The sequence below is a fragment of the Pungitius pungitius genome, chromosome 9, assembly GCF_949316345.1.
Source record: "Pungitius pungitius chromosome 9, fPunPun2.1, whole genome shotgun sequence".
Taxonomy (NCBI): Eukaryota; Metazoa; Chordata; class Actinopteri; order Perciformes; family Gasterosteidae; genus Pungitius; species Pungitius pungitius.
In genome coordinates, this window is record NC_084908.1 from 14,540,013 (window position 1) to 14,560,398 (window position 20,386).

The 20,386-nt window shown below is 42.4% G+C and overlaps 1 protein-coding gene across 3 annotated transcripts in view; it reads right to left on the reverse strand.

Moving 5' to 3' along the window:
- Positions 1 to 20,386, reverse strand: part of fbxo41 (F-box protein 41) — a 60,642-nt gene that overhangs the window by 20,956 nt on the left and 19,300 nt on the right. The window contains exons 1-4 of one of the 3 annotated variants that reach the window (XM_037472374.2): positions 11,244 to 11,313; positions 10,932 to 11,015; positions 3,237 to 4,071; positions 2,594 to 2,823 (exon numbers count right to left, since the gene is read on the reverse strand). In XM_037472374.2, coding sequence (XP_037328271.2) covers positions 2,594 to 2,823; positions 3,237 to 3,791 — 785 coding nt within the window. In that variant the 5' untranslated portion in view covers positions 3,792 to 4,071; positions 10,932 to 11,015; positions 11,244 to 11,313. Of the gene's footprint in view, positions 1 to 2,593; positions 2,824 to 3,236; positions 4,072 to 10,931; positions 11,059 to 11,243; positions 11,314 to 20,386 lie in introns of those variants that run through there. The other 2 variants (XM_062564388.1, XM_037472375.2) reach the window with 2 other exon arrangements.

Consider the following 20,386-nt stretch of genomic DNA (forward strand, 5'->3'; position numbering starts at 1 on the left):
GTGTGTTTATCTGTATTGTTTGTTGGTGTTTGTTAATTATTAAGCAGTACTGCGCAACGATAATTGCCGATTATTGCCATGATTTTCTGTTGCAATTTATCAAGATTAATTGCAAAATGAATTATTTAATTAAAAGGTGATCTATTGCACACATTGAATTGAATACATTGAAAATATTTCTTTGAAATAAACCTAAAAATGAATTTAATCAAATAAAATATAAAACCACAGCCATTTGCCACTGCCGGGACATTAACGTTTGATCAAGTCTTAACAACTTATATTATTATAACAGGCCCGTTCCGCGCTACAGTTCACTTGGAAAACAGCATGGGCCGGGTTACCCAAGTAAGAAATAACACATGCAGAATGAAGACTGGGGAGTTATTTTTGAATGACTCATATTGGCTTTGAGAATAAATTTGGCTTTTTTTGTCCTGTCTTGTGTGTATTCAAAATGTGACATAGTGGTTACAAATGACGTTTTATCAACAAGTGTCTATAAGAGTTCATGTGAGCCGCTGCAGCAGTCTTAGTCCCACCACCAATGCTCTCATTGGTTGAGAGGCAGGATGAGGCCCCTCCCAAGCCAACACTGATCAAGATCGCACCCTGAATGTGACCCATGTCACCTCTCTATGTGTATTCGGAGCCAGTGGTCAACCGCTTTTAAAACTCATAATAGTTCAATAAATGAATGCGTTAACGAAATAATAATGCTACAAACTGTACATTATAATAAGAAACAAGCTGATTAGCATGAATGTACCTGAGGCGTTTTGTATGCTCTTCAAAAACATTCACAGCGTTTCTTAGGGCAGAATAAATGATTATGTTGTGTCATATATTCATGCATTGTGCTGCTCGCCAGCTCGTGGGAGTCTCCTCTGGTTGCATAGCAACTCTCGATGAGGTGTCTCGCATTTTTATCACTTGACACCACTAATGTGCATATCTCCTTGAAGGAGTTTCAAAGACTGCACAAAGTCACTGGCTGTCGCCCTGTGTTTTTCTTTTTGCCTCCTGCTTAGGCATCAACCCTGCTGAACATTCATCCACTCTGATGCTCTTTTTCCATCTCAGACCAACTGTATTTTAGAGTCTGAATGAGCTTACTGTTTGACTGCCAGCTGCTCCTGAGAGAGAACGCCACAGGAAAAGTGTGTGTGAGAGAGAGAGAGAGAGAGAGACTTGGTTGCTGGCATCGCTGAGAGGCCGTCATTCAGCCAAGGGTCTTTTAGGAGTAAGAACATCCCAGTCTGATGCCACCAGTTTTGGGAGACATGATCATAGCTACTTTACCCTTTACACCAGAGGGGCGGGACTGAATTTGAAGAAGAGCTTACTGTTAAAGCTAGGGTTGGCAATTTGTTCCAGAGGTATTTCTGATAAATTAGTTCATATTCTCTTTACCTCCCAGCAACCAATTTATCAAACAAAACAGAAATAAATCTCGTGTCTGTTTTAAATTGCTGTGTTCATTCACTTTTTGCTTGGTTAACGCAGTGCAGTTGGATGTTTTGAACTTGATGATAACCTTGAGGAAGCTGGAGACATTAGGCTGACTGTCCAGTCAGATAAAGACACAGTAAAGATACACCTGTCAACATCTGATGGGCAGCTAAGCAAAGACAATTAATGCAAAAAGGCAAAGAGCATGCCATCGTGATTGCAGCAGTGATCTGCTTTTTAAGCCTCAACTTCAAATGTACACCTGTCACATTCTTCTGTTTCCAAAGCGTTCTTATCCTATTTATTAACCCTGTTTAGACATGTCATTTATAATGAATTACTGTATGCAATACAATTGCACATAAATTGTGAGAGAGGGAAAAGGTAAACCATTTTGTGAAATCTATTTATTTATTATCTTATTAAGGTATTAAGATGGATTTAATAAGCATGATTTATTGTCTATGTATTGGCTCTAGCCTGTCAAACTAAAAATAGCCTCACTGTTTGGAGCACACAATAATTCAATCTGAGATTAATTAAAATAAAAGCTCTGAAAACCTGAAAAATGAAGCCTGGTCTCACTCACTCTTTGTACCAATGTGGGGACCAGCTCTAAATCACGTTTGTCACATTGAGAGCCAGCAGTAACTTTCATCACCACTCTGTGAATTATATCCAAGTGCTCCTTCTATTTAAAGCAGCCGTACTTTCCACTGGTTCGAGAAGCGGCTTTACGGACAGAGAGAGGCTGCTCCGTTCAGCAGGAGCCACTAGCCGGCCCTGCAAGGCGCTGGTGGTGGGTGGAGAGAGCAGCTGGACAGATGCAGACCACATCTGGCGGCTGGATGCTACAGAGAATAATACCATCAACAAACAGGTAGAGGTGAAGGGGAGGAGGGGAGTGTGTGTGTGTGTGAGAGTGGTTGCATGCCCATGTGTTCAATGAAAGGAAGAGCCCACATACAACAGACATGGTGGGCTGTAACTATGGATTAGTTTGATATCACAGCGGATAAAACCAGATATTCACATTTTTAGAAGCTGCAACCTTTGAACCAGATAATCACTACATTATCGAGAGTAAACCCCTAATGGAAATATATATTCTGAGGTCTTGAGGAGCGGGCATGTCACTTACTGTTGTTTGTGGTTGAGCTCCTGCTCCTTGTTCACCAGGTCCTGTTTGAGGTTGGCCAGCATTTCCACAGAGACGTCCACCTGTCGAGAGAGCTCGGAGGCCTTGTCCTCCAGGTCTTGTTTCTCCTGGCTGAGCCGCTCGCTCTCCAGCTTGGCCCGCTCCAGCTCCGAGCTCTTCCGCTCCAGCTCGGACTGAAGACGACCTACGCGGGCCGCTATTTTCTGCTCCACCTGCAACGACAAGAGGCACCCGAGTCGCTTCGTGTCCCGCCGGGATCACCGCATTGTGAGGGGTACATGACTGGTTTTGCAAATTGGGCCATTGACAAAGTGAATCGTATCTATGTGTAGCGTACACATCTTACAGCTCCGTTATCCTAATGAACTCTGAAACAAGTGAACATATTAAATCTCTAGATCGTCTACTATCAGTAACTAGAAAACATCATGGTAATACTTTCTGAAAAACATCTGCGAACCAACCGTATCTGAAATTGTTACAGTTGTCTTGACCTGAACTATAAAGTTTATCGAATGTTTTAAAAAGTCCTCTGAGACTAAAACCCTTTCTTTCTGTATCATGTGACTATGTATTGTATTGACTGCTCCGGAGAGAGTCAAACCACCAAAATGCTCATATGGACCTCTTCAGACAGCTTCTCAAGCCGCTCGTCCAGCTCCAGTCGCTCGAAGGCCCGAGCCTTGAGCCTGGCCAGGCCCTCCTCGTAGGCCGCCTCCACAGCGCTGGCCGCCACATTGGCTGCCACTGCTACAGCTGTGCTGGGGTTGCCATGGGAACCGGGGTCTGCGGATGTCATGGCTTTCTTCATGAAAATCTCCCCCAGGGGGAACTCCACGTTGGGGATGTAGCGAGCTGCGGTGTTGGAGTTGGCGGCCGGGGTCAGACTCAAGTCATCCGCGCAGGGAAGCTCGCCGCGGCAGGGGAAGCGCCGCTCCTTCAGGGCCGAAGGTCGCAGCGGCTCAAACGGGTCGTTGTTGTTGGCGGGCGCGAGGAGGGCCCCCTCGGCCACCAGCGGCAGCAGAGCGGCGGCGTCGCACACGCTGTTGGACTTGGAGAGGACGTAGAGGGTCTCGTACGTGTGGTTGTACTCCAGGTGGGCGCGCAAGGACGACAGGCTCCGGAAGCGCTTGTGCTCCCCGCAGCGAGGACAGCGGTACGGCAGGTCCAGAGAGGCCATTCCGTGCAGCGACTGCCCGGAAGAGGGGGGGGGGGGGGGGGGGGCGGCGCTGCTCACGCTGCACGACAGCGGCGCCAGTTACGGGGGCACAGAGGTGGAGCGCCTGACAGATCCTCTCATGGCGAACAACTGGGCGACAAGGCGGCGACGGCAAGTCAGAGGGGGGAAGTGTTTCCCATGTGCTCGTGGAGGAGGCCCGGCGGAGTCACATGACCACACATAGTGGGAACGTTCAACTGGGCTTTTCACTTCATTTGTCATGGTTCCTCGGTCTGAGGTCCTAGAATGAGAGGGAGAAAGTCCATGTTAAGATTAAGGTTTTTTCTTACTGTGAGTTTTGGTACAACATCTAATCTTAGGAAATGTTTTTGAACAACTGGAACTTAATCAAGTTATATATATATAAATATATAACAATGTTAATGTTATTAGCATTCTGAGGCATCTTTGTAAAATGTGATTACACATGCATACATTATTGTAACTGTTTGTATGGATTGATTAGCAATAGAATAAGAAGGCGCTCTTTACTATAACAGTCCATCTCTCAGTATACACCACTCCTGTAGCATGTCTCAACTCTGTAATAACATTCATCTTTGGGTTTAGTGGTTGAGAAACATGAAACCTTTTATGAAGGGTTAAAAAGCAGACCCCTGCACTTTGTACTCTAGAATACTCCGAGGAAGACGGGAGGAGAGGAGTCGGGTAAAGGAGGTAGCTCCATTAGTGAAAGTGCTTGTTAGCAGCAACATCATTTCTTAATCTCAAGCCTATGGGGGTCACATTGACAAAATTGTAAGTTCTTTAAAAGGGGATGTGTTAGGGTCCTCTTAGAATAATATATCATAATAATAATACCCCACCAGAAAGGATGAGAGAACTAAGAGCACAACCAAAAACTAAAGACTACTTATTGATGAAAATCATAATATGTTGAAGGAAAAATAAATCGTGCCGGACTAAATGAAACAAAGATCCTGATCGTGACGTATTGCTGGACATTGAACATGCGCCAAATTACAACACATTACTGTTATTTCTCTTTTCTCTTTGCTTTGATTTCAACAGCGGCCGTTAACGAGAGAATCAGCGGGCACAGACATCGCCGCTGTTATCACAAGTCACAAACACTTCTCAGAGGGCCCAAACGCAGGGGGGGGGGGGGGGGGGGGGGGGGCGGAAGTCACCAAGACTGTTATTAGAAGTCTGGTGAGGCTGGAACAGGGAGTGTGCTGGCACGCCATGCCCAGTTATTAACGGAGGAGAGTTTCACAGAGCCAGTCACCACACCGCAGATAGCAGGGATTCCCATCTGCTTAAAACTAAAAAGTGAGGTAGTAACCCGGGCAGGAAATGGAAGGAAAGGAAGCAGCTTGGAAGCCACATGTCACATCTTGCCAATGGAGCTTAGCTGAGGAATCACAAAAGACTTCCTTTTTAATGTGTTATTTTGATAGGAGAATAGTGGACGTTATTCCCTCATTTCTACCCTGCACCAGAGAAAGCCAGGAGATTTCATTTCAGACGTGTGAAAACACTAAGCTCAGACACTAAGAGGGGACAGCGTCTTTCTGTAAAAGGAGATTATTTGCAGTGAAACCAGTTGTTGCTGTGGTAAATAAAGGATGCATCAGCAGCAGACAAATTGCATTTATTCTAAAATCTCAATCTCATAAAGTCTTGGGAGGGAGGAAGCTACCAAGCAAATATTTTGACTCAATGGATTCAATTATCATGCAAACTTCATCTCTGCGAATGTTTGTTGGCCCGAGGGAAGCTGCCTTTCGGAGAGTAAAACTCTGTGAACCAATAAAAAAGGAAAACGAGGAGCCTCTTCCTCTCTCTTCCCCTAAATAAACATGCCAAACACTAAAGAGCTCAATCACATTTATATACTGTACATGTATTGACGAGATGAGAGAAACGCTGATCACTGATTGCTGCGTGGGGCTTGGCCAGATGTTTGCATGGCAGTTGTGCGTAGGTGAATGAGAGGCTTATTTTAAACACACAAAAAATCACTTCATAAGCGCGGTCCATTTACCATTGATTACATCCATCACTCAGTCCTAATCAAAAACGAACAAGCCCACAGTAATAATTGCATAAGGCTTCTGTATACTTAACAGTATTACAAATGTACTCAATATGATTTTGATATTTAGGGCCTGCATCAGCCTTCAGAGGCAGAGACCTGTTGTGACACAGCTGGAAACATGTCGAGGTAACAACTCTCAAGCGCAATTGGATGCTTTTAAAAACTATATAAGATATCATTACAGAGACACATTTATACTTATTTCAGTCCCTCCCTATACGACAGTTTCTATCAGCTTGCGTACACAGCTGTGTTTAAGCTGTTTTATATGGGAGGAATGGGACTCATCTATATACAAATGCCCTGATTTAGCTGTACTACTCAGTCCAGCATGGACATGGTCCAATCTGACAGTGGCGAAGTTTAAACCGTCTCCGTGGGTGATTCCTTTCTGTCTCTCCTACTAAAAGGTCTCGCTCCCTCTTTTGAAGTCTATTTTACTCATGCGTCAATCTTAAAAACAAACAGCCGCAGTAATGCGCTATGAATACTAATCATTGGACATTTTATGATGGTCCTAATTTATTGGATCTAAGCAGGGTTATGTTTGTGAGCAAATTAACATTGATTAGGGTGCTTTCTAAACTCTTAGCAATAAAAAGAAATGGATATATAATTTCATTTTAAATGTCCGTTTCTCAAATTATTGTAAATACAAATGGTTCAGCCACAGACCGCTCGTTAAGAAGGAGATGCACAGGGAATGTTCCAGATTATTTTAGCAGTACTTTGCTTAACCCATCCCTGTCCCTTATGTAAGAGACCAGAGGAACATGACTACGAGGAGGCATCGTGTTTCTTGCGGTTCGAGCAAAGCACAGCAGTTTTGCCCGGGATAGCTGCTCCAACCTCCTCCCTGTGTTTGACTAAACTGAGATTAAATGTCTATTCATGTGTTTATTAGGAGGGAAGCAGTTCTCCCAGAAGAATCCTCGTAGCTCTTTTGGACAGCTGAGCTTTTTTTGCAAATCTAATTGTGTAACTATGGTCAATTCCATGATGCGGGGTATCTGACTAAATTGGGGTTACATTTGACTAAAAGGGTTTAAAAACATCCTCGTAAATGGACATTACCATCGGGGTAGATGCACAACAACCCTTGTACCAATAATGCATTGGTATAATATTTTATTCAATCTCTTTTGCACTAAATATGTTAAGATACTGCGGGCTACGATGCAGTTATTGCATCTGAACGCATCCGCTGGCCCTCAGGCTACACCGATGACGTGACGTCCCGAAAGTTCAGCTCAAAAAGCCAACTGAATTTATTCATAAATTATCAAATTCACCAGTTTAAAGCAAACCAAATGGCACTCTGCCTCTCGGGCTCTCTCTCACATGTGTTTTGCTCGGAGGTGTAGGAAGCGGAGTGAGTCAAGGTGTATCACAGCATTCATGTCACTCCTCTGCCAAGCCTCAACCAGAGATGCTGCAGTGCTGAACTCGAACAAGCAGTAAGCTACAGCTCACAACACTGGAGGCCTTTATGAGACTTTATGAGAGGCGTGAAACGAGCATGGACCTACACTCCAACAATGGAACTGGTATTTCTGATGTGTCTCGTATGCTGATTCCAATCCCACATCAATATTTCACAGTGAAAGCCATGAAAAAGCCTTGTATTATTATTCTTATTATTATTCTTACGGGGCATCAATGTAAAATGTGCACCAAGGATGGCAACCATTTTGAAAATAGCCAAAACTGTCCAAAGCTGGGAGATGCTCCGTGGACAGGCTGCATTGCAATATACAGACTCCTTTGGACACTGAATGAGAGGTTTAGTAAAAGCTCCAGATGCCTTCTAGATTCCTACTTGAGCCTGTCAGAGTATGTTAGTGTGGCAAAAAGCCATAGGACTCCCATGACAGGACAATCTCACAGGAATAGAATGAAAATAAGCAATAACTTTCCATCAACAACCTTGTTTTCTATCAATTAAAAGATGTGTGTCCGTCCTCATGCTTCAGGGCTAAGGCTAAAGGAGTCTCTTTCTTGGCAACATGGCAGTACTGAAAATTATCTTTACATAGTTGGGAGACAAACTCAACGTAGAAAGAAATAGGTCAAAAACGTAATTTTCATAATAACAACGTATCAAATGACGACATGAAAACAATGGCACAGCGTGAAAGGTGAATTGGCAACTGAATCCGCAGCGTGTTATAGAGCTAAAAGAGAGCTAAAAGAGAGCAAGGTGGATTCATCGGTCCATTCAGTATCTGGAACGCTCATCCTGTCCAGGGCCGTGGGGGCTTGAGCGGATCCCCAGCGCCCATCGGGGGACGGGTTCACCCTGGACGGGTCACTAGACAATGATGATGCAGATTTATATTCATCAGGAGGACCAGGTGTGTAATAAAACCATTTGAACTGTTAATGAAAGTGATTGATGTCCTATGTTTAGGCGCTATCTGCCACTGAGCCCTTACTTTATCAACAAAAAGAGAGGAAGATTGAAGGAGTACAAACATTCAGTTGACAGGTGAGACTGAACACAAAAGTTTAGCTGAAGGCGCACAGCTCGATTGAGCCTCGTTACGGGAGCTCAGATCGGCACGAGGCTCTGACGAGGTGGACTGACTCGTTCCCCCGGGCTCACCGCCGTCTCCTATTGATCCAAGCAGACACCATTATCCTCCGGTGTACATGCCTCCACCATGCATGCCAGGATGGAGCTCCTGAGAGCAGGGGGTTCCTTGTGTGATCACTGTGTCAGCCCGGCATTCTATTATATGCATAAATATACATTCAACCGGCCTATTTCCACAGACAAGGATTGAGATTACAAGTTAATGAAGGAAAATAAAAAAAGATGAATCTTGCATTTTTGTCAACAGGTAATTAGAGCCAATAATCAGTCATGCTGGGCATTTATGAGCCTGAATCACAACAACTGCTGCCTATGCATTTGGCCCTCTACTATATTCCTGCACGTTTGTCACGTCCATCGAGGAACGCTACAATATCTTCTTCAGTCAGAGCTGGACAGGATTATTTTTCAAGAGCACGAGCAAGCCTCTTGCGTACGTTAGGCAGCGTGTGCTAGCCAAAAGGAGACGTAGCTTCTGAGGACATGTGTGGAAAAGGACAGAGAAAACGGCCTCTGTGGCGTGTGACTGCATTTCGTCTGTCCTCATACACAATAATCCCGAGCCTGTGTTGGCATGATAGTCAAGTTGCTGGCAGAGGAGTGTGAGTGCCAATGCAGATTAAATATTTCCTATTTCAACCGGGCCTCCTGATAGCGCTTCAGCTAACAAGGACGGGACTTCAAATGAGGTTGTGTGTCATTATTGAAAGGTTTTAAACCACTAAAATAATAACAGAGTCACTAAATATTGCATGAGGGCAGTTTACACATTCACGTCAGTATTTCTTTCCGCATTTAGTCTTCCGCATTGAAAGTTTCAATGCCGTGTGGCCAGAACCATGAGCCTGATCCTTGATCTCTCAGTGATGGTCGGACAAACAGCTTTTTACACGCAGCTGCAACAATAACAGAGCGACCCGTGAATGCCTGAGCCAGCTGTACATGGGCACACACACACACGGTCTTGTGTTATAGTTGAGAGTGAGACAGTTAAACGAGTTAAATGTAATGATTAGCTACAGGGACATTGTGAGGGTTGCTAGCTTAAACTGGCTGAATACATCCACACAGGTAGCTCCAATGATGCGAACCTCACATCCACAGATGTTCAAAGAGATGGATAGATAGATAAATGAAAAATCGCTCAATGATTAGTACAAATGTACACAATTCTCCCTGCTGTCCTTAGAGCAGCACAAATACAATATTGTTAAGACAAGTTTGTAATCTAACAATTTGGGATTTCAATCTGCTGCAGGATTGTGGGTAATGAATGTGGGGTTCAGTGGTTTTAAGTTAATATGGGCCGCTCAGATATGCATACTGAATGAAAAAACACATACACAAAGTAACGTAACCACAAAAACTCAATGAATATTGCTGCTAAGTACCGCACAATACGTGTAAAAAGGATCTGCACACACACTTGCACGGCTGCTGCAAACTGCAGGTTCGCCATCACAAAGTCAGTCATGTAGATGTAGATGCCATGTCATCATGGACATGTAGATCTCACCCAACATGTTTATTCTCTGCATTCACTCCTGTAGCCACACAATGACTGCTCCCACTTCCACAGTGAACTGTGGGCCACGGCCTTGGTCACATGACAGCTTTCCCAAAGCTTTCGGCACGTGTTGTGTGTGTGTGCGGGTGTGTGCTGCACACGAGAGTTGGAGGCACGTCATGGGAATATTACTACTGTGCTCAGATGAATATTAAGAGCCCCAAACGTGCTTCAACGTGGCAGCAAGAAGCTAACACCTTAGTTTGTTTGTTTTCGTGCTCACGTGGTTTCTGCAAATGATGCCGCATCCAAAAAAAACCCCGAAACGAACAGGTTGGAGCCGCGCGCGCACCGTGCATGGCAGATGTTGCATGTTCTTTAATTAACGTTATCTATCGCCGAGTAACCCTCGCACATCCGGGGCCAAACACGCCGGCCGAAGTCCCCCCCCCCCCGTCGAGTCAGGCTCCCGATTGACCGACGTGACATTTCAACACCTAAAGCAAATCACACGAGATCCACCCCACTGGCGCTGTGGATGCGCGCTGCACATGGATCAATCACACGCGGCCATGTGGGTGTGGACGAGCGCCATCGCCGCCGCGGTGACTTGACGCGCACGCACGGGGCCTGGAGTCGGGCTGATGGGAGCAGCGGTGCTCTCTCGGGAGGAAAAGGGAGGGGGGGGGGTCAACTGCGCGGCATGAACCCGATTTCCTCCCGTTTTCACAGAGGCACTGGCCAGATCGCTGCACTGGACTCGTTGAGTAAATGTGTTGCACGGGAGCAGCGGAGTCAATGAAGCTATCATTGCTAACACGCACACACACACACACGCGCGCGCGCGCCGGCACACAAACTCCAAACGCCGACGCATTTTCGATAAGAAGCAAGGGGTTACGAAATGACAGAAACGTGCATTTTCTTTTCACTCACCTCGCAATCTTCTCCCCATTTTTTTTTTCCTCCGCTTCAACCGGGGAACCGCTCCAGCCTCCACTGACGTCACGCAGCCCGTCTCTGCAGCAGAGAGCAGCAGGCCCGCAGAGGACGACCAGGGAGGAGAGGTAGAGAGAGGAGGGAGGAAAGAGAGAGAGAGAGAGAGAGAGAGAGAGAGAGAGAGAGAGAGAGAGAGAGAGAGAGAGAGAGAGAGAGAGAGAGAGAGAATGCATGAACCGATGAATCATAGAAAAAGAAGAAAAAGACACATCCCTCCTGTCCTCGGATTAAGGAGAGGATGCTGTTTACCTGTGGGGTCGTGCATACAGATGACAGACAGACAAACGTCTTCTATCTAAACTGTTGAAACAATTTGGTCCAAGCCAGCTGCGGCTTTGTGAATCAATCGACAACGAGTAGCAGCAGGGGGGGTTAAACGACATTCATGTGTGGCGGCTTTTACTGCACCATCTCTCATTCTCAGCTAGTCTTGACACAAAGGGAGACACGAGGAGTCGTGCAATCTATGTTTCTCAGCACAATGGGAGGTGGTCAAGAAGATGCATCTCATTCCTGGGCCTGTTTGATTCACCTCTTGCTTTGGAAGGAACAGCGATTGCACACTTTGAAACAACACTATAAAACTGTGCCTACTGTGATCAGGGACAACGTGTCTATATTTAACTACAACATTACAGACCACGTAAGGTTCAGATAAGGTCTGCATTGGGAACTGGAACTCATTTCCAGAAATGCTGGCCCTTGAGTTTCTTTGGTTGATGGTGGTGTTAAAATGGATCGATTGCTCGACCTATGAATGAATATATTATTGTAATATTGGAAGAAAAGAAAATCAGTCAAACTCTTCTGCGTTGTGTCTCTTTTTAGAAAATGAATTACTCTTAAAATAAAAGTGTGGGAAGTCTAACCCACAAACCGATTTAAAGGGGCAGTGTGGAGGATATGGTGACGTCTCGCTGTAACGTCACAAATAGCAACCGACTGAAACTTCTACTTTATGCCCAATATCCTGTGTGCATTAATGTCATGATATCAAAACTACATTTTTAAGAGATCATAGTTAAAAAGTCAACTTATAATGTGATGACATAAAAGAGAAGATAACCTTAATACTTGGTAAATGGAGACGCCCCGAACAGTCATTTTTAACCATTTAAATTGGTCAGAATCAATCAACAAGATTTTGATATAATGAAAAAACATACTTTAAAAAGAATGAAACCCATATTTCTGAGGCTCTTTTGTCACTATTGGGTTCCATCAAGTTTGATTTAATTGTGGTTTAAAGGATAATTCAGATAAAGAGACCTAGAGAGTAGCGGTACTCCAAGAAATCCCGTTTAGGAGCTCAAGCACCACTTACTGGTCAAATACCAGAAGTACAGCATGTGTTGATTGCCGTTTGAAAATCCTGTGATTGTAAAGCAGAATTGAACAAATGTGATATAAAGGTTAAAAAAGAATTGTAATTTTGCGATACACAACACCATCTAAATTGGGGAAATCCGATTTATTTCAAATGAAATATTGGCTTTTAAACACAACTGTTTGGTAAAAAGCTAATTATTTAGATTCAGTTTGTTAACAGACGTTAAGCTTTCTGTAATGGACCAAAAAATCATGACAAAGAGCAAAAAAATATAATTATAATAATCACCTGCATTATTGTAAAATAGTTCAGAGTTACAGTTTCAACATAAAGTGACAGAAATACAATGGAGTACCTGAAACAGACAAGTACTGTTTCATTGTGTTCGACATCAAGATGCCAAATTAACTGATAAAAGAGCTTTTCCACCTTATTCCACAGAGATGTCTAAAGTGTAGAAACTCTCCCTTAATGTACAAAATAGCAATTAAAAAGTCCAAACCTTTTTGTCTTCAGACAACATTAAGGTGTCAAATGGTCCGTGGTTCATCTTACTCCTGCACCTGACTAATTATTCAAGCCAAATGTCAACATTTTCCTCACTACTTTCCTCTGTATAAGATCAAGTGTGTTCCTTATGGCCAATAAGTTTTCATTTAAGAGCTTCGCTAACTTTGGTAAACACTGTTCTAAAGTGATTCTTTTTTATATGTCAACGTCAACAGGAAACAATGTGAAGTTGTTTCGTTGTAGCAGTTCAGTAAGATTTAGATGTATAGTGCAGAAAATATTGTATATTTATTAATGTGAATAACAAAATTTGTGAATCATTTATGGTCTTCTTAACGACTGTCAGCTTAATCTTTATTTTTATGTGCAAGGTCCATCCTGCACATAATAATACGTCTAATAGAACTTCAATCATGATTCAATCATGAGGTTTATTAAACTGCTCGTTTTTTTACTACACCCGCTGATATTAAAACAATATCTGATAACCGCATGGAACCACTCAGCTGAGCTTTGTAATCATTTTTGAGAAGCCAAGAGGGATTTATTCAACCTCAAGTTGGGCCTAAAACAGTTTGTAAGCTGTATAAAACCACATCTATCACACATCTATCTCCATGACTAAATAAGTGTTAATTGATAATTATAGTTTCTGATGACAGAATTACCTTTTATATACAGTGGTTAGAAATGTAAATATAGAACGCTGGTTATGATCAAGCCTGCTTTGACATTAAGAGCACTCTCCATAGATGCTAAGTGACGAACATGCAGCAGTTTAAGTGGAGCTTTTCATATTTCACATTAATATTCAAATCAACTTGAGAATAACCAATCGGCGGTGTATCTTTCTGTTTTCAAACCGCGGTACCTTCTGTCTCTTTGCCATTTTCCTGCATATCTCAGTTAACAGCTGTTAGCAAAAAATATATAGCCCTTGATTCAAAAAAAAAGAAGAAATGTAAAAATCCCAACCTGTTACATCAATCTCTACCCCTCTCCGCCCTCTACATGCTGCTCTCATCCAGTCATGACAGCGAGAGACTGACACACAAAAGCTTAAAAACTCTTTCCCTCGGGAGATTTTGATAGGATGAATATGATGCTAGGCCGTTTTCTCGTTCTCACGTCAAAAACCGTGGCAAATTTAGACCAAACACCTTTATCCATCCCTCCTCATTCATATTTATGAGAAGTGACTGACAAACTCATTGTGTGGTAATTACAGTGTGGTGAACCTTCATTGTTTTAGATTGGTGGAGACTGAGACACGCTGTGCTTTGGCTTGCTGCACTAATGCAAACCTCTTCCATCTAGATATTATTAGTCGCTGTTTGCTTAGCAACCACAACACATGTCTGACTTTTTTTTTTTTTTTAGAAAGAAAAGGTTTTGCACAGAGTTTATTTTATTTTGGCTGCAGTGTTGCTGTTTCTTAAGGATGAAAAGGAAAAGGAGAAGAAAAAGGAGACCAAGAACAAAATGATCTTCTTATTGTTGTGTATGACTCAACAGTAGTTATTTAACACTTGTGTTTTTAAGTGATGTCAGATGTAGAATCAATGGAGGGAACAGACCTCTAAAAAATATCTCTAAAAGCCACCTCACGTGATCCCAATCCCACAAAAACATGTCAAAGAACCACCTTCAATGTTGTGACAATTCTTACATCCACCCAAAGTAGTCATTTTATAATTTATCAATATTAGAAGAAATGTCTGTCCAACCTTAAAATCGATTTAACCTGATAGGTCACGTTGGAGCAAATAAGCCACCCATAAACATATCAATAACCTATGATCTTTATGATCTACAACCTGTATGATGTAGCAACAAATGTATTTTTAAAAACCCCAGAGAGAAAGTATCTAAGAATTTGAACAGCAGGGGGCACTAGTCATATGCAAGGATTAAACATTACAGCAAGAACTGAAAGAAACAGTCACAACAAGAGCAAATCAAAAGATTTGTCTGGAATTGTTTTTGTAGGAATTGTGTCTTTTTCGTCAATGCCATTTTGTCTTGTTTCCTCAAAATCAGACATGCACAGTGCAACAAAAAAAAAGATTAGTTGAATAGTGTAATATGTGTGTTGCATCTGACTGCCATTAAATTGTCTGAAAACATTAAAGAGAAATTTCCCAAAGCCGATCAAGGACCTCACACGATGGGAAAATGACGGCCAGTCTTGGCTTCTTCACAGGATGAGGAATCCTTGCAACATAACTAAGTCAAATGGGCTTTTGCCGTCTGTCAACGCAGAGTAACACAATAGAACAACATTAATGCCTATGGGAGTTCAGCCAATATCAATATATCACCTCAGGTGCCAATTACACACATTAAAGGTCTAAAATGTGATGAAACTGCAGGCTAACAGCTTGGAAATCATTATCGCACTCTCTGCAAAGCAATGCATCTCAACTGTAAGTGTGCGGTTTATCATCAGGCAGTCCAAATATCAAGATGAATGTGTGCAGTCACACAGGAAAGGCCAAAAAAATAAATATAAAACATTTCAAAATCTGTGAAAAAGAAAAGTAAACTGTGCTGTTATTAGTTGGCGCTCTAAATGCTGAATGATACAAACATAAAGATATTTTTATAGCGGTTCAGTCCAACAGGCATTCAATTATTTTTTTTGTGTTTCCAACAGTGCAATAAAAATAAATTAACAATAGAAAAAAAGAGTAAAATGCACAACAAAATATGAGCAAATTTGTAAGTTTTGCAGTTATTTGTACAACGTAGACAGAAAATCTATTCTTATACACCTGAACAAATGCTCCATTTAAAAGGTATGTGCATCCAAATCAAATGAAGGAACTATACTCGTCATTTGAATAGTTTGGAATAATACAATCTATTCAGAATATCTGGCAGATGTTTAATGTATATCAGAATACATGTTAAGTTATTCTTTATTTGTGTAAATTGCTACAATAATTTGTATAATCTGCAACTCGTGTCTGAACAGGAAGGAGTATATTGATCTTAAAAAAAGCGATATAATGACGGACAGAGGCGTTTGTGCTGCAGGCAGTTCAGTGTAAATATTTAGTTGAAGAGATTTCTGAATGGAAACTGATTATGCTGACTGCAAACGCATTAATGCCCCACTATAGTAATACACCGGTCTCACAGCAAAGCCCCATGTTTCACAATGACAACGATTATCCAGATCTCTGCATTCTTTGCTTGAGCCATGGACGTTGCCATAGTAACACAAGTATGTCTTATCAAGTACGGCCCTTGTGATTTTTCACTGCAACTTATTTAGGCTGTTCACTGTAGGTATGACAACAGGCTATTGAGTTGTTGCATTCATTTCCATGTTAATATAGTTAACAGCCAGTGAGTGTTATCCCAACCTTTGATCTTGCTTTGTCACATTGTTGTCAGTAAATATTAAATTAGGCTGGTAATATTATTTTTTTTCATGGAAATTTTGACAAATGCTTTAAACCTCTAAACAGGCCCAATTGAGCTAAGAGGTTATTTAATGGTCTCTGGGATATCAGAACATTTCTGCTGTGCTTTAATGATCAGATTTGGGGAAAGTCCTTTATGACAGAGGATATTCAAACGTGCTGAATGATAATTCCTTTCATCCTTTGGGGGATTTATGCATAAGGCTGATTCCTGATTTAACATGAATTCCATCAGTACCTATACGAATAGAAGTGAGACCATTGACATGAAGCCCCGACTCCCATTTGAGTCTCTGCAGCCTTTTTGCCGTCGTAGCATAAGCACAAAGCGCAGATTCTATTTGAACCCGGTAGTCACTTTGTAGCTCCAACTCGCCACACATTTACAATTCCACCCTTGATGAAAATAATGAGGCCGTTTGATGTGAGACCCCTACGGGCCGTGATGAGTGGAGTAGACTGTTCAGGACACAGGAAAGCTCTTCAGTCCATTTGGACCCTAAGCGGCCATTACGAGGGCCGGGGGGCCCGGGACAGCCTAGAGGTCCGCTGACTCCGCAGAGGGGAAATGTTGTCGGTGTTGCGTTAAACAGACAGAGGGACCGACAACATTCAAGGGCATTGTGAACACGAGCAGAGGAACGGTCACATTAGAGAGGACCATCTACAGCTCAGGTGCCGTGTGAGATCACCAATGAAGAGAATCCGCTACATAAATTAAAGCCCTTGATTGTACCAGCTCTGCGAATGTTAAAGTGATTGTTCAACTTCAATCATACTTCTGTATTCGTTCATAATGATAATTTATTTGAGGGTTATTCTTTGCTAGGAAAAATACACTTTTCACCACCAGCAAAATGACGAGTCCATAAATTATCTTTTTTTTTTTTCTCGGCCAAGGGCAGGAAGCAGCACATCTACCTCTCATCATATCAATCTCTCCCTCCTTCACAAGACGCCGCTGTCAGTGGTGCCAGAAGAGACACAAACACAGAGAGTGGATGAGTAGGAGGAGGGAGAAGCTGATGGTGATGGAAGGATCAACATCTCCTCATTTATCTGCAGAATGGGAGAGGAAGAGCCCCAGCTGAGATGGGGTTAATATTTCTCCAGGCTAAGTTCTGGGGGGACATTGTGATTTGTCACCTCAGTAGTAAGTCAGAGTCACAAGAGTCTAGTTAATGGTTAGACACAGCATCCTGCCACCGGGCACCATTTTGGCTCCATAACAAAGGAAGGCCTGCCTCAGCCACCGAGTACTGAGGAGGACCGGGGGCCCTGTTGCTATCTGTCTCCCCAAAGATGGCAGTTCCTGATTAGTTAATAGTTAACGGTCATGTAGATGCATCCATCCTGGGGAGTGACAAGGGGTATACATGCACAAATACACAGAGGGTGGGAGCTCAATGCTGATGCTGTAAACATATCTTGTTAACAGGAAGCAGACCCTATGCCGCCACAGCATTGAGTGACAGGATCACTGATGACTAACAGCAACACAGCCGACTCCTTTTTCCTCTCGTCTTTTTCCTCACTAAAAATGTGGGCTGCTAATTTTTTCCAACTTAAATATAGCATAGATCACTATTATTCTTGTTGGAGAGGATTTGCCGGGAACCACCAATAAAGGATTTGCACCTGTACCTAAAGATGTGCATTGATGCCAAAATGCAAGAGAATGGAGGATTGTGAAATGATAAGAATATGTAACATCATGCATGTGTGTTATGCATTTTAACATTGTGTATCCTCATATGGTGTGATGAATCACACATGTCAAGTCTCTCAGTTTCTCCATTTTTGACTAGCATAACTCTCCACAAAAGCAGTTAAAAAAAACTACAACCTAAATCCCAGTGTTATTTCACCTTGGGATTGCTACAAGACAAGAGACTTTAGGGTCCGCAGTGAGCAGAGAGTGTTTTCATTTTTAAATGTGAGCTGCTGATCTGACTCATACATATGAAAGCCACCATTTAAAGCACAAATAATCACAGGAGGGGGACAAAACAGGTCTCTTCAGGTTTCCAACACTCTACAGGTTTGAGATCAGAGACAGCTCCTGTCTGATACACGGCCAGGGCTTTTAGGCTTAGAAACGTACTGTAGCCTCCTGCATACGCCTGTGTGTGACCCCAGCATGCTTCCTATACTCTCAGACGGGGAGAGACCACACTCTCTGTGCACTCCACCCCCCCTGGGAAAGTGACAGTCCATCAACAGCTAAAAGCCACTGGGGGGCAGAGCTTGCCATTATGCACCACTGAGGGGGGACCAGGCGGAATAAGGAGGGGAGGGGACGGGGTCATGGCTTTTCTATGCTGAGCGGAGGGGGGTAAAGCAGCAGGTACACGCAGGCAGTGGTGGACAAGTATTCAGACCCTATACTTAAGTTTACCTATACTAAGTAGTCATGCGTGTCAAAATACTACATTAGACGGAAGATTCCTGCATTACAAATGCAAGTAGGTGTATGAGTTTTTGAGTTTTTGAGTTACATTCTTATATTTAGCTGCCCATATGTCCATAATGGTCGTTAACAGATCACTTCCCAATATTTGTTCAGCATGTGACAAATGGTCTTCAGTGCAAAAAATATATTCAAAAGTAAAACATTTGAGCAGATATGATATATTTTGGTATTGCCACATATAATTAGACTTTTCCAGTCATTGGTTGGGAATAACAGCTGTTGAACCTTTACAGTTACAGAATATATCAGACTCTTTTCAATATCATTGTACAGCCATGAAGTAGCTGAATTAAAAAAATAAAAATAAAAAAGACTGGACCGGGAAGATGGACAACCAAAACTTTACGTTTGTTTTGACTTGTTGATTGAAGCTCATAGAACCGAATATAACAAGAACAAGACGGAAAGACGACAGAACAGAAGGTAAAATAGAACATAACATAACACAACATAATAGAACAGAAACAAATCAAACAGAATTAAACAAAATAGAAAATAACTTGTAACTGTATTTTCTTGCGATTAATCAAAAGTGGTGTACTGCGCATTTTTATTAATGCAAGCACTTTTTAACGGCAGTATTCACTTTACACAGTAACATTTAACATGTTTCTTGTAAATCTCAACCTAAAAATTGATTGAATCAGATGAAAAATAAAACCGAAGCGTTCTGCCAGAGCCAGGACATTAAACGTTATATTTAGTCTGTAGCAAAAAAACATATTATTACAGGCACCTTTTGTGCAAACAGTTCTCCTGAGGGCAGAACGGCTGCTTGCCCAAGTAAAGAGTTACAATAAGGAGCAGTTTGTTCTCCCTTCTTGGGTGCATTTAAAACACAACAGTTATTAATCAATTTGATTCCATCAATTCTGCCGTCTGGAAGAGATTTAAAATGAAAAGAGAGCGCTACCTTTCTCCATTTCTCCGCCAGTTCTTTTCTGTGAGTGCCACGGTGTGTCTGTTTATGTATTCACAGCCAGTCAGCAAATGGATTCCATAATTATAACTATGTTTTAAAAAAATGCGTTAACAGGCTGTAAAACAATAGTCGTCGTTAGTGAATGATGATATTGCGTTAATGTAATTCAATGAAAATACCATAAAAAAAACATAATAGAACAATGACAGAAGAATCCAGACCTGAGTACAACAGAACAGAGGAGTAGCACATATGATCTAAAACCTTTACAAGACCCAATGTCTGATCACATTTAGGTCATTGATGAAGCAGACTAGGAAATAATCATCTTATTCTTTACCAAAGGCTCCAATTCAGAAACTATCAGAATTCAGTGGCCACTAAAACAACAGTCACGGCAGAGAAAGTGAAGCGCTAATGCTGAAGTAGCTATATTTTGCATACATTTCACGGGGCTCCATAGAGCGATGCTTGATTTTGATGGTTAATTTGGATGCGGAATGCACACTGCGGTTGGCGTCCAGGCTGGCGTGCGCATGCAAATCGCCGCCCTGCTTGACGGTAGGGTGCACCGTATGAGCCGAGCATGTTCAGCCCACTCGTTTTCATACTACTAGTCTTTATGTCCCAGCCCAGCCTCCTCTCACAGTCTCTGATTCCATCTTGGCAATGACAGACATGCATGAACACAAACACACACACACACACACACACACACACACACAC